At 32.6% G+C, this 13,525-nt stretch overlaps 2 protein-coding genes across 2 annotated transcripts in view; one reads left to right on the top strand and one right to left on the bottom strand.

Annotated features, from left to right (window-relative positions):
- Positions 1–3,077: 3,077 nt before the first annotated feature.
- Positions 3,078–5,084, bottom strand: LOC102598622 (probable xyloglucan endotransglucosylase/hydrolase protein 16). The gene is made up of 3 exons (XM_006348884.2): positions 4,768–5,084; positions 4,485–4,678; positions 3,078–3,703 (listed from the first exon to the last, which is right to left on the bottom strand). Exons 1-3 carry the CDS (start codon positions 5,035–5,037, stop codon positions 3,295–3,297), a joined length of 873 nt encoding a protein of 290 aa, XP_006348946.1. The 5' UTR covers positions 5,038–5,084; the 3' UTR covers positions 3,078–3,294.
- Positions 5,085–11,138: 6,054 nt separating this feature from the next.
- Positions 11,139–13,525, top strand: part of LOC102598279 (uncharacterized) — a 4,649-nt gene continuing 2,262 nt past the window's right edge. Inside the window, exons 1-4 of the mRNA XM_006348883.2 lie at positions 11,139–11,993; positions 12,081–12,158; positions 12,494–12,567; positions 12,647–12,754. Coding sequence (XP_006348945.1) covers positions 11,345–11,993; positions 12,081–12,158; positions 12,494–12,567; positions 12,647–12,754 — 909 coding nt within the window. The 5' untranslated portion in view covers positions 11,139–11,344. The remainder of the gene's footprint in view (positions 11,994–12,080; positions 12,159–12,493; positions 12,568–12,646; positions 12,755–13,525) is intronic.

Genomic DNA, 13,525 nt, shown 5'->3' with positions numbered 1-13,525 from the left:
TTCATGATTTAATCTGTATTTATTAAAAAGTAGTTTTTGATCAATATATATAATATAATTTTCTCTATTAAAGATATAATTTTTCATTGAAGGGTGTTCAATCAACCACTCTTCATCGTGTCAAAACAGGAAGAAATATTCGTGCAAACATGAGAACATAGCAACAACTACTTTTGAACAACATAGACAAGATTTTTGGCTCTTTCTGTGGTCCAACATCTTCCTCATTCTTTCCAGAGTTATAAATAGACTGAATTGAAGTATAAGCAATATCATATCCTTTAGACCTTTCATCAAAGGAAGAGCTTATGTGAAGGGTGTTAAAACGTTAAATTTATATTCCTTAGAGCCAAAATTTGACCTACATACATGGTGTAATTTTCCGCCTAAGGATGGCCAACTGATCACCCTTGGATGGATGTAGCTCCACCCATGGTAAGGTGGGGTGTTGAATTATCCCATGCAAAGACAATTTGATTTTTTTTTATGATCTTGAACAATATTCATCTCTTGATTAGCTTTTGGAAATGAGTTTGACCTAAAGTTTTTTTTCTATCAATGATGTATATTAGAGTTGGATCGGTTCAAAATGTGGGAATGTGGGTGGTGGGGTGGTGTTGAATTGTCCCACATCAATGGGTGTGAGGCAATTTATCTTTTTATTGCAAGATCGGAGATGTACATACACAATTTAATACTAGAATGACTCACCTACAAATCCGCCAAACAATAGTACAAAAAGGAGAAGGCAGCAGTACAATGCGGACCATTAGTTGTCAAGTGGACTAAAAACTGAACACGTTACAAGGCTGAACCCATCGGCAACCACTTAAAGTTGACGCCAATTTTCACTTAGACACTTTAACTAGACTTTGTTCATTTTAGACACCTTATGTCAGATTTCGCTGTCATTTTGACACTTTTTATTGATGTGAAAAAGTGAGTGTAATACACTTGTTAATAGCACGTGAGAGACTTATTTAGCCTAATTTTTTAATTTTTTTTTAATCTTTTTCTTCCCCATTTTTCAACCTTTACCTCTTCCCTTATTTCCCCAAACTTAAAATCCTTCAAATGGACGTCAAATTTTTTTATTCGGATATTTTCTTTAGTTGCAATAGTCCAATTGAAAGAAGATGGGTTCATTTTAAAGTTAAAAATATAATTACATATCAATGTTGCAAGCTAAATCTTAACTTCTATTTTTAAAGAATGAAGAATAAAATTAAGTAAAAAGGAAGAAAGCAATCATGACTTTAGCTTATTCAGCCATTATAACTTCTCAAATTTCATATTTATACTTTTAAACAGCAAATCAAATCAAGAAATGGGAGGGAGTGCGGCGAAGAAGACGATGAAAACGGAGTGGGTATTGTGACAATGACCATGAAAATGGAGGAACGAACAAGATAACCGTGTGGAATGGGAATGGTGGAAAAGACAATAAAAAGACACATTTGATGAAAAAGATAACTGTGTGGTGGTGGAGATGGGGAAAGAGATAATGAAAAGGGAGAAATTTGATAGAGAAGATGTATGGGGTTGAGGGGTGGGAGGGAATCATTTTTCTTTTAACTGGTCAAAATATCCCTTCAATCTATTTTGAACTTTAATTGTTTTCTCTCTTTAATTTAGTTTTGTGTATAATGATATGACTTTAACATGAGTTGGCATGATATAATTGGTCATTTAATCCGGTTGGACACTTTTGTTCAACACACGCATATAGTCAATAGGAGATTGTGAAAAAAAGTGTCAAAATGACACAACAGACCTTGACATAAGGTATTTGAAATGAACAAAACCTATTTAAAGTGTCTAAGTGAAAATTGATGTCAACTTTAGGTGGTCACCGATGGATTCAGCCCACGTTACAACAATATGCTTTTATTAACAATTTAACCCCTATATATTCACTCACCCAAATTTATATTCTAGCACTAAAACTCCTCTAAATTAGTATTTCTCTATTTATATATTCACTTCTTTGTTTTCTGCTCCTTGTTCACTTGAGAATATTTATATTACTTTGCAGAAATGGCCAAAATTGCAAGAGTGCAATTAAAATTAGTTGCTAAAGAATGGGGAATTTTGTTGTTGGATTGTTGATTGACGGTGACAATGTCGTTGTACGTTAAAACTAGGCATGAACAGTGCCATGATTATTAGGATCTGACGTTCCTTAGTACTAAAATTTACTTGAATGAAAATATTGAAATAAACTGTAAGCAACAACTTCAAGTATTATATAAGAATATTAACTCAAATCCTAAATGATTTAGAAATAAACAAATTAAAGTGGAATAACGATTTTGGAAATAATAATCATAACCCAAAAAGGTTTAAGTTAAAGCCTTAGAAATGAAAAGCCTCGGGTACTAGCTTATGTAATTTGTGAGCACAGTTCTTGGTAGGGTTATCTAGCTTTTCCTTGATTACAACTTCAAAATATATAAATACTTAGCAAAAATTATGTAGTCAAATAAATTCATTGAGCTTGTCATAATTTAAGTAATGTCGATATTATAAATTTAGTTGTGACTGTTTGAATCAATCCCGACCCAATATCACATAACTAGTTATTGAACCAAGAAGAAGCAATAGAACGGAAGGGTCTTCACAAAGGTTAAAGGTTAATTTGGAACACAAGCTCAATTAATTACTAGCTAAAAGGACCCTGGATGATAGAACTGTGATTACAAGCTTATATGAATTGTAATTTTTTTAAAATTGATTAGAGAGCTTAATATGCTAATATTGCTTTGCGTTATATTAATAGGAGTAAAATATAATAATAGATATACTACAAAAGTTTTGGCGAACGAACATTAACGCCTATTTTGTGTTGGTCTCAAATTTTTGTACCGTAAGATAAATCATTTTTTTGTAGAGCATAACTTTTTATTTTTTTACATAATAATATTCCACAAGTTATGCTCCGTACCTTAAAAGAACTTATACTTTACTAGACATAAGTTCAATTGCTAAAGACAAAAATTATAGACCAATCCATTAAAACGAAAATCATGCAATTTTTGCTCCCATTAGAACTCATTAAAGGAAAAAAAAATCATTAATTTAAATAAAGGGATTGACGTTATTCTCTCACTACAAAGGTATAAACTTGAATAGTACATATATCATTTAATCAAAGAAAATAAATAAACAACCTTTTATTGGTAGTACAACAAAACAAAACAATAAAGAATTTCACACACAAAAACAATCAATCCCATAACCAACATACATATTCATCGAGTTTCGAACCTTAGATAATTAATTAAATTCGATTTCTTAAAACCTCGATCGTTTACACTCTTGTGAATATCCTTGAGGAAACCTCTTAGAATCCGCGCAATAATTATAAACCATATGTTTGTTCTGTACCCATCGGAGCCTGTTCCGACCCTTAGCATCAAGCTCATGTGTCTCCCACGGCTTAGCATTGTTCGCGGAATCAGTGGACCGTGAGGCACATGAGGAAGCGCCTGATTTAACGACGCAGCCATCAATATTGATGTTTTTATAAGAGGCAGTAAATGGTGCTTGTGTCCAATCAGTTTTGACTCTACCTCCTTGTGTAGCCCATTCATCTGCATTCCATAAACTACAATAGACTTTCATTGGTTGACTTTTGGGGTATGCAATTCCAATGCTTTCATGGTTGTTGTATACTCTAATTGGAATCTCATCCACCAAGAACCTGATTTTTATCATAATCAAACATGTGAGTAACTAACAAGGTAAAAATGTCATTGTAGTAGGAGCGGTGGAGCCAGAATTATCATTAAGGAGATCAAAATATGAATAAGTAAACACACAAAGTTGAAGGGGTTCAGTATTTACCGTATATACATAAAAATATAGTTTTAACCATATATAAATAAATAGTGTAATCCTAATGCCCTAAACCTAAGTTGCCTCTGCCCTCTTATGTATTCCATTTGTTTCAATTTATATGATCACATAGACGGATTTGAAATTTGAAATCAATAGTTTTGTATAGATATCTCAAATCAATATAAAATAATTGGATTTATAATTAATTATTATTTATTATATTCAGTAAAAAAATTTATTGGGTTCACATGAACTTATAGGTGATCGACACTTGGTCTAGATCCACCCTAGATGTGGAGCAATTTGATTGTGACACAGTTTAAGAACAAAAATAAGATTTTTGAAACTTGTAATCTCAAATATATGTAATAAATAAGTATTATTTGTATAGCTATAAATCTCCCCAGGAAGAAACATGAGTTTCCATGGACGTCTCGTTGAGCCAATTTTTAATGGATTTTGTCCATTGTAAATTCACTTTTTTAGTAGCGACTTTTGAAACATGCCATTTTAAATATACCCTATTATTTGTGTGACTATAAATTTGTGTCATGAATGGGTAAATGAAAAGTTCAGATAAATATCTTCAGTAGAAATATATCATTCTTTTCAGGAAAAAATTATGTATAAGTATAGCGCCTTACACTATGCGGTTAGCGTTCCAAACAATGGTGTAAGTGTGAAATGCTGTAGTTGGATCGAACCAAAGGTGAAATTGTTGTTCTTTGTTTCCTTTTCCTTGAGAATAAACATTGGTGTGCACTGTATAAGGCTCACCCGTCACATTTCCCAAGAACTCGAAATCGATCTCATCGTGTCCTTCTCCTTGTGACGATAGCTATAAAAATATTTTTAAACGTATCAGTTATTTACAATCGACTAATCCAAAATGATTCAAGAGAAAAAAAAAGTTGAATCATGACTTACAAAGAAGGTGGTGACAGTGCCAGCAGAGTTTCTAGGGACGAATTTGATTTGCATGTCGAATCTTCCATAGAGATATTCATTTTTCGATTGAAAACCCGACCCGGATAATTTGTCAAGGGACAAAGAGAGACCTTTGCCTCCATCTAATATTTTACCACGTCCATCACCCCAAGTGATTTCTGTAAGGTCATTAAAATTACCAGCAGCTAATACAGCCACTAAACTGCCCATTAATACAATGGAAATTAGAAGTAAATGAGAATTAGCCATTTTTTTCAAATTAGCTAAAATATTATTGTTGAAGAGAAATAATGATGATTTTTTAGATTGGTTTAGGAGTCTTTTTATAGGTGGACTATAGAGGGTGGAATTATTAATTATTTATTATTTATTCCTCTATGAACATGATAGGAAAATGGGCAATTGGGCAACAATAATTATTGAGCTGGAAATTAAATTAATACTTTAATTTATTCATAATCATCATTGCAAGCTAGAATAATTGTTTGCGCGTTAAATCAGTTTTTGATGATGGATTATTATATGGTTATATTATCGTGTCAGATTCAGGATTTCCACTAAGAAAATTAAAAATATAAAGAAGTAAACACATCATGAAGAAGTTAAAAGGTGTTCAACATTTGCTATATATTCATAAAAATAGTTTTAATTATTTATAAGTAGTGTAATTCTTTTTTATCAAAAGGTATTTGAATGAACCCCTTGACCTTATCTGGCTACGCCCCATCTATAATATTCTAATTTAAATGACCTCATCTGAACATACATTTTCCCGTTGTGAATTATAGTAGTCGTTACCTATTATGATACAGCTATTATTATAATATGAAAATGTCATGTGAATACGTGAGGTTTTTCCATATTGTTTTAGCTTAAAATTAAAGCACTTAGTTCCATGAAGAATAATTTTGTAATGTTTGTGGTATTAAGGAAAGTCCCTTTGCAATTTAGCTAATATTTACCTGTCGGAAGCAGTACCACAATCTTAGTCAGATATATATTTTTTTAAATTTTATTTTATGTTTACCACTTAGATTTTATCTCTATATATAAAAGTTATGCAAATATAAATCTCAAAAACTTATTCTTCCGGATAATGTTAGATTAGATCTAATGTTTGCTCAATCGATTGTCGTTTGATGTTGGTAATGACTTCCTAATTGCTATATTCTAGATCGTTGTCTAAATATTTTTCATAAGATTTTTAGTTTACTCAAAAGAAATATTTAGATCGTAGTCTAAAAGGTTCAGAGAAAAGGTCATTTACTAAATAGTTATCTCCTAAACAGATTGTTTGATAGCTTTAGACGTGAGAAAGCGTTTTCTCCTAACAAATGTTATCAAAAGTTCAGGTGTTGGATGGGGGATTAACATTGGGAATTATCTGATCAGATGAGTCGGAGTCATAATCGAATATGATACTTGCTTCATGAGCTTAATTAAGAAATAAAGTTACCCCATGCTATTAGCTATAAATAGCATTCGGTTGATGATAAACGCTTGATCCTAACAAGAACTCATTATTGGTTAATTTTTTTTTATCTGAATAAAACTTAATATCTATAAAAAGATTTATATATTGTCATCCAATAAGTGATGTTATTATATAAATATATTTTACACCATGAATACAAATAACTTAAACTCAATTCTATTAACTTAATTAAATTAATAAAAGAACTTTATTTACACCTGATGGATATAAATGGGTTGAAGGATAAACAGAAAAAAAAATCGATGTACTAATTATTTTAGTTAAATAAAATATCAACTTGATTAAGCAGATCACAAATGGAAACATCCCTAAACATGTTGCCATGAGATGACCATACAGTTCCTACCTATACCAAAACATCATATTTTTAAAACTAATTAAATAGTTAATTAATATGAAAGATATATAGTTTTGAAGCATTATTAATTAATAGTGCATAACTCAATAAGTATTTAAAATTGTGTCTATTAATTAATAGGTTAGCAAGTTTTTTTCATTCTTGATTGCTAGTTGCTACATGTTCATTTCATTGTCTCCAACATGGAAACTTCATTAATTCAAGTCATGTGTACCAAACATTATTATCATTAATAAACAATTAGTAATTGACTTTTTTTCCTCCATAACGATAATTAATTTTTCCCATCAAGAAAATTACATGTGAATCCATTTTAGGCATTTTTTTTTAAAAAAAAATCGTTGGCCATCATGAAATATTATGAAGTTTGACTTATTGATTCAAATTAAATAATCAGTAACGACGTTCACTATAACTCGATATATATTTCACTGTTCTTCTTTTGACATTTAAGTGCTTAGAGTGGTCAATACACACATAAACATATATATGTGATACACTTTAATTTTAAATCAATTTTTTAAAAAATACTCCGTACTTTAATTCATTTTATTCGTCATGTTTTAGATTACAAATTTTAAATAATTTTATATCTACACAAAATATATAATTTGCAAACGTATTCTGCTAGCTAGCTCAAAATGGGAAAATATAATAAGGTCCAAGTAGGTTGATGACAAAATAAGGGAAACCACATGACATTTTTTATTTTTTTTGAAAAGGAGTTTATTTATTCATAAATATATAATATGCATCTATACAAGATCGGTTGCCTGAAGCATTACAAACATCTATAGCCGTCAAAATGGGCTTAGCCCATGAGGCCGGCCCAACCCTTCCCGTTATTGGGGTAGGGTTGGAATAAGATTTTTCAAGTCCATTTAAAATTAGGGCTTATAAGCCCTGCCTATATAAGTCCTTGGCCCTTGAGATTTGATCGGGGCTGGGCTGGGGTCGGCCCATGGGACAAAACTTTTTATTTAAGAGTAATTTACAATAATCTCACTAGTATATAATCTAATTATTTGAATACACATTATGTTATAATATTATGAATTTTCGTACTCAGATATATGTATCTCAGAATATATGGACTCAAAATTAGGTTAATTTGTTCTAGATACACTATATCCAAGTAGATTCACATGTATCTAGTATACATATACAAATCTCGCACCCTCGCCTCCCTCCCATCTTGCTTGTCACTCTCTTATCTCACTCGCGTATCTGGTATGCGAGATACATGCTAATTACAATAGATTTTTGCTAGTTTATTGAAACAACACCATTGTTTGTTATATTTGATTTGAAAATCATCTCATTTTCTTGATGTTATAGAATTATAAGTTTGAAAAGAAAAGGAAAAAAAAAAGAAGGGCTAGCCCGCCCCAGCCCTCGGCCCTTCTAGGGTTGGATTGGATTGAGCATTTTCAGGCCCTGCCAAATGAAGAGCCGACCCGCCCTAGTCCTTCAAATTCCTTGGCCCGCGAGGCTTAGACCGAGTGGAGCTGGGCCGACACTTTTCGACAACTCTACAAACATCTGAAATACTTGCTAATTAAGTTATCAACTAAAGTAAACTATCCGATAATAAAAGAGGCATTCATGCCTAGCAAAAGTTGCTCCCTCCTTGTTAGTATTATTATTAGTAACTCTCCTACTATCATATTCTTCGATTTTAATATTATCATAATCTTCAATTTTATTATTATGTGTTGTTTTCTTTGCTTCGCTTATCCTAATATTTGTGGTTGCAATTTTCTTTTCTTTATTTTTTTTGTATGGTTTCTTTCACTGGTATTTCCTTTCCTGCTGATTTTGGTATTCTTTACTTGACCGAGGGTTTATACTCTATCGGAAACAACCTTTGTACCTTCACAAGATATGTGTAAAGTCTGCGTACATAACATCACTTTTAGATCTCACTTGTGAAATTACAATCAATATGTTGTATCCAAATATGTAGGGACTTGATCCAAATTATTTTCGCCAGTATCATTAATTAGTCTTATCTATAACTCATGTAATCCAATATAGCCTGAAATTCTTTTTAATTCAGTTTCAGTTTCCACTTAGTGATATGATAAAACAGATACCAAAGGAGAATACATTAAAGACTTATAATGATTTGTAAATTGTAAGTTACAGACTTAGCTAATATTAAAGGCAAACCTCGAATAACAGAAGAAGAAAGTGAGTCGTCTCACAAGAAAATAATTTTGAAGAAGCAAAGATAATAAGCCAATCTTGTTTAACGGAACAAGCTAAACTAATAAAATTTTATGGATTACTCCATGATGGTCTTATAAACATAGCAAAAAACGAAAAACGAAGCTCAGACAAAAAATAGACCAATCTAAGAGAAAAGACATAAGTCACCATTGAAGTTGTCCCGAATTGACGAGAGGGAGTTGCTCGGATGGTAAGCACCCCTCACTTCCAACCCGAAGGTTGCGAGTTCGAGTCACCAAGGGAGCAAAAGGGGTGGGAGCTCCTAGGGAGGGTTAAAAAAAAAAAAGTTGTTCCGAATTTTTAAAAAGACACCTTAACTTTGCGGGTGCCCTATTACCCCATTGAACAACTTCAAAATAGTATGTATACCCAATTTTTCACCGAATACCACTTTACAAAAATGTTTGTATGTTAAGCACTAATAGTTACTTGCCACGTGTTAAAAATAATTTTTAAATATTTTTATCTGATTTCTTGCCTTTCTTTTTCTTTTTTCTTCTTTTTTTCTTTTTCTCTTTCTTCTTCGCCTCAACTATGTTCTTCTGCCATTCCCTTCCCACTGCAACAATCATCAAACCCGTTGTGGCGAGGTGGATTTCGCGGCAACACTATCAATTATTTGTCAAACTACCACCAATTAGTTTATTTATGAAAATAAACACCGTCAAATAATCAAAATTTAAATACGCAAAATATCACCAAGTCATATCACCAAGTCAAATCTAACATTTAAATCACCACCTTCTCCAACTTCTTACTCCTAAATCGAGTTTTCCATAGTTTAACTACTCCCAAATCCCAATCTTGATTTGTAGGAGGAAAAAAATCATTAAACTAATTTGTTTTTTTTTAAAAAAATAGAATAAGAATGAACACAATAACATTAGTTTTAAAAAACAAAAACCAAAAAGGAAAAAGAGAAAACGGAAAAAAATATGAAGGAAGCACCAAATCCCAATCTTGATTTGTAGGAGGAAAAAAATCATTAAACTAATTTGTTTTTTTTTTTAAAAAAATAGAATTTGAATGAACACAATAACATTAGTTTTAAAAAAACAAAAACCAAAAAGGAAAAAGAGAAAACGGAAAAAAATATGAAGGAAGCAATGGATGCTCAAGAAATATGGGTAAGCTAATGATGGTAGGGAAGATGGGAAAAAAGATTTGAAAAATTAAAAAATATTCCTAATAAAGTTAAAAAAAATTAATACATGGGTTTTATATTTTTTTCAAAATAAGTCAAATTGGGAGTGCCACATGACAATTTTACATTGGTTTGAAGCTGTATCAAGGGTCCTTCACGCGCCCATATTTTGTGACAACACGAGTGGTATTAAAATTAATCAAAAAGGTATATTTATTGTGGATTTAGATAGTTTCGTGGGGTAATAGGGAAACTCGCAAAGTTAAGGTATCTTTTTAAAAATTTGGAACAACTTCAATGGTGACTTTATGTCTTTTCTCCCGATCTAACTCAAAGTTTTTGAACAAAATTAAATCAACATGTCCTATTATTGTATGGGCTAGCTAGCTCTCCTATATATTTAAGGAACAAATACATAAATTTTCACGAGTCCATCTTTATACTTTTGGGTCCACTATTTTGTGAAATAAAAAAAAAAGAGAGAGAAACTACATATATACAATTATTACTTATTTTTTTTAGAATATTGTGTGTGTTACAACTAATTAATAGCTTCATATCATATATTGAGGAAGATACACCTAGATACACGTATTCTTGCTACAAGATACATTAAATTAGGGAGAGAGACGAGTGAGATGGAGTGAGGTGAGCGAGATAGTCGGGAATCCCAGATACATGCGAATCACACTAGATACGCACTAGATACATATATATGTATGTATTTGATGTGATTCACATGTATCTGATATACTAGATACATAGGAGAGTTTGCGAGCAAGATGGGAGGGAATTATGTATTAAGATACATGCGAATCCACTCGTATATAATATATCTAGAACAAATTATATCTAATTTGACCCATGTATCTCACGTATTTGGATGCACTAAAATCTAGTAAGATTTGTAATATAACAAACTAAAGTGTATCTAAGTAAATAGATCCTAAACTAGTGGAAATTCTATTAGTTTACCTAAAAAAAAACCTTATACAATTAATATTTGTTGTGTAACTTACAAAATAAAACTTTTCATAATCGAGTGACATTATTTCGCCTTTCAATATGAGTTCATCAACCGACCCTAAATACCGAAATGAGTTGGATCTATGGACTATGAGGTGGGCCGGCCATCCTCAAATAGCCCAAAAACATGATTTGGTGAAACAGCATTGATTTTGTCCTATTTCTTGTATGGTTAATCTTCTAAACCATAAAGAGAATGGAGATTTCCAGCAGTAAACATGAACTTACACTTTGCTGTAATCGATGAATACAATTATTATTATATATAAACCCATAGCCATACCAGATTTAAGCTCTGATTATGCAGTCTACCTCAATTACTCCACTCCATACTTACCCAATTCTTAGCCATTTTCACTCTATTAATCTCAACAACAAGAACAAGAACAGGAAAAGTTTGAAACTTTCTCTCAGAACATCAAAGTGTTGTTGTTTCACTCTCAGTTCTACACATAGTTGCAGCAAAGACCAAGAAAAACCCCAAAACAACAGCTACAGTATCGACCCAGATCGACAGAAGAACCCCATAATAAATTGGGAAGAATTTTATTCTTCTATTCAAGAACAAGAAGAGAGAACCCAGTATAACGAGGAGGAGGAGGAAGAGCCGGAATTTGAGCTTCCAGATCATTCAGGCATTAGAACAAACATGTGGTGGACAGACTTGAAAGCTGCATTGGGTCAGAGGATTAATGTGGAGGGGATTGTTTCTTCATTAGGGGTTTTCTCTAAAGACAAGCATTTGGCGATCCCACATGTTAGTGTGCCGGATATAAGGTATATTGATTGGGCTGAGCTAAAGAAAAGAGGGTTTGAAGGTGTGGTGTTTGATAAGGATAATACCATTACTGTTCCTTATTCTTTGAGCTTGTGGTCTCCTTTAGCTACTTCTATTGATCAGTGCAAATCTCTGTTTGGTAACAATATTGCAGTGTATAGCAACTCAGCAGGTAATTCGGGTTTTCGTGATTGGTTTGATTTCCTTTTTAGGTTTGAAGAATATTTGTCTCAGTATTTTTTGATTTGTGAATTTGTAGGATTAGATGAATATGACCCTGATGGTAGAAAAGCCAGAATTCTCGAACGTGCTATTGGAATTAAAGTCATTAAGCACGGTAAGTTGAATTTGCTATTTCAAATCCGCGGTAATCTATTATGTGTTGTGTAACAAGAATAAACAATGCTAAATCAAACAATTGAGAAATTTATATGAATATTACTTGCATTACTTGCAGTAAAGTTGTTGTCTTGAGACCAAGAGGTCATGAGTTCGAGCTGTGGAAACAGTCTCTTGCAGAAATGCAGGGTAAGACTGCATACAGTAGACCATTGTGGTCCGGCTCTTCTCTGAATCCTGCGCATAGCAGGAGCTTAATGTTCCGGGCTGTCCTTTTTTATGTATGAGTTAATGCTATTTGTAATTGCTACTTTTTTTATCTGTATATTTTAGGGGTGAAGAAGCCAGCTGGAACAGCTGAAGAAATTGAAAAGCAATTTGGTTGTGAATCGTCAAGACTTATTATGGTACATTTTGGTTCTTTCAATTGTTTTTGCAAGTTCTCCTTCCTATCTAAGTCGACCGTCCTTGTTATGTCCTTCACAGGTGGGTGATAGGCCATTTACAGACATAGTTTATGGTAACAGAAATGGTTTTCTTACTATTTTGACAGAGCCATTAAGTTGTGCAGAGGAGCCATTAATTGTACAGCAGGTTAGATTTCCTGAAGTCTGATTTCTTTGAAGATTGGTACATATTAATTAAATCAGGACTTACCTAGGCTATGCTAATCACATTTCTAGTAACGGTGGTATCTAGGTTAGCTTGCACATGCCTCGACTAATCCACCTATGTTGAACTAAATTTCCAATAGTGTTAACCTCTTGACCTATCAATTTTAACTTTTTTATCCAACCTGAATGTTTGCACAGATCTTTTTATCTTTTAACTGCATAAATCCATATTTGAAGTGAAACTTCCATGTTATTGTTGTGATACTAGTTGTAGTGGGGGTTGTGTATAAGCTGAACACTGATCTGCTGATATCGGGATTCTTGACATGGGCTCCTCTTTCCCGGTCAGTCATCAGACTCTCTGGCTGCTCTCAGCTAAATTGTTTGCCAGCAGCTGCTGTTTTGCTGGCATTGCCCATCGAGATAAATCTTTGGTGGTGACTGTATATTCGACATCTTATTCTCCCCTACTTAAAAAACTAACTGATATTTTTGTTACTTTCATCTCAATAAACATGTACTATTATCAAGTAAAGACAACCTCTCTGATGCTTGAACTGCTTTGGGCATCTTGCTGTCATATACAGCTGCCAATGGGAGTTGGTATATAGGATGCCTCATCCACTATATTCCAACAGCTGCTCATGAGAATTAGGTCCTTCACCTGCATGATTTTGTCATTTTGCCTTCCAAAATCACGGGGGTTACTGCTGCATGTAACAATTCGTTCTGAGGTTTTTTTTTTTTTTTT

Source organism: Solanum tuberosum, unplaced genomic scaffold, assembly GCF_000226075.1.
Source record: "Solanum tuberosum cultivar DM 1-3 516 R44 unplaced genomic scaffold, SolTub_3.0 scf00102, whole genome shotgun sequence".
Taxonomy (NCBI): domain Eukaryota; kingdom Viridiplantae; phylum Streptophyta; class Magnoliopsida; order Solanales; family Solanaceae; genus Solanum; species Solanum tuberosum.
This window is presented reverse-complemented; position numbering and strand designations above follow the sequence as displayed.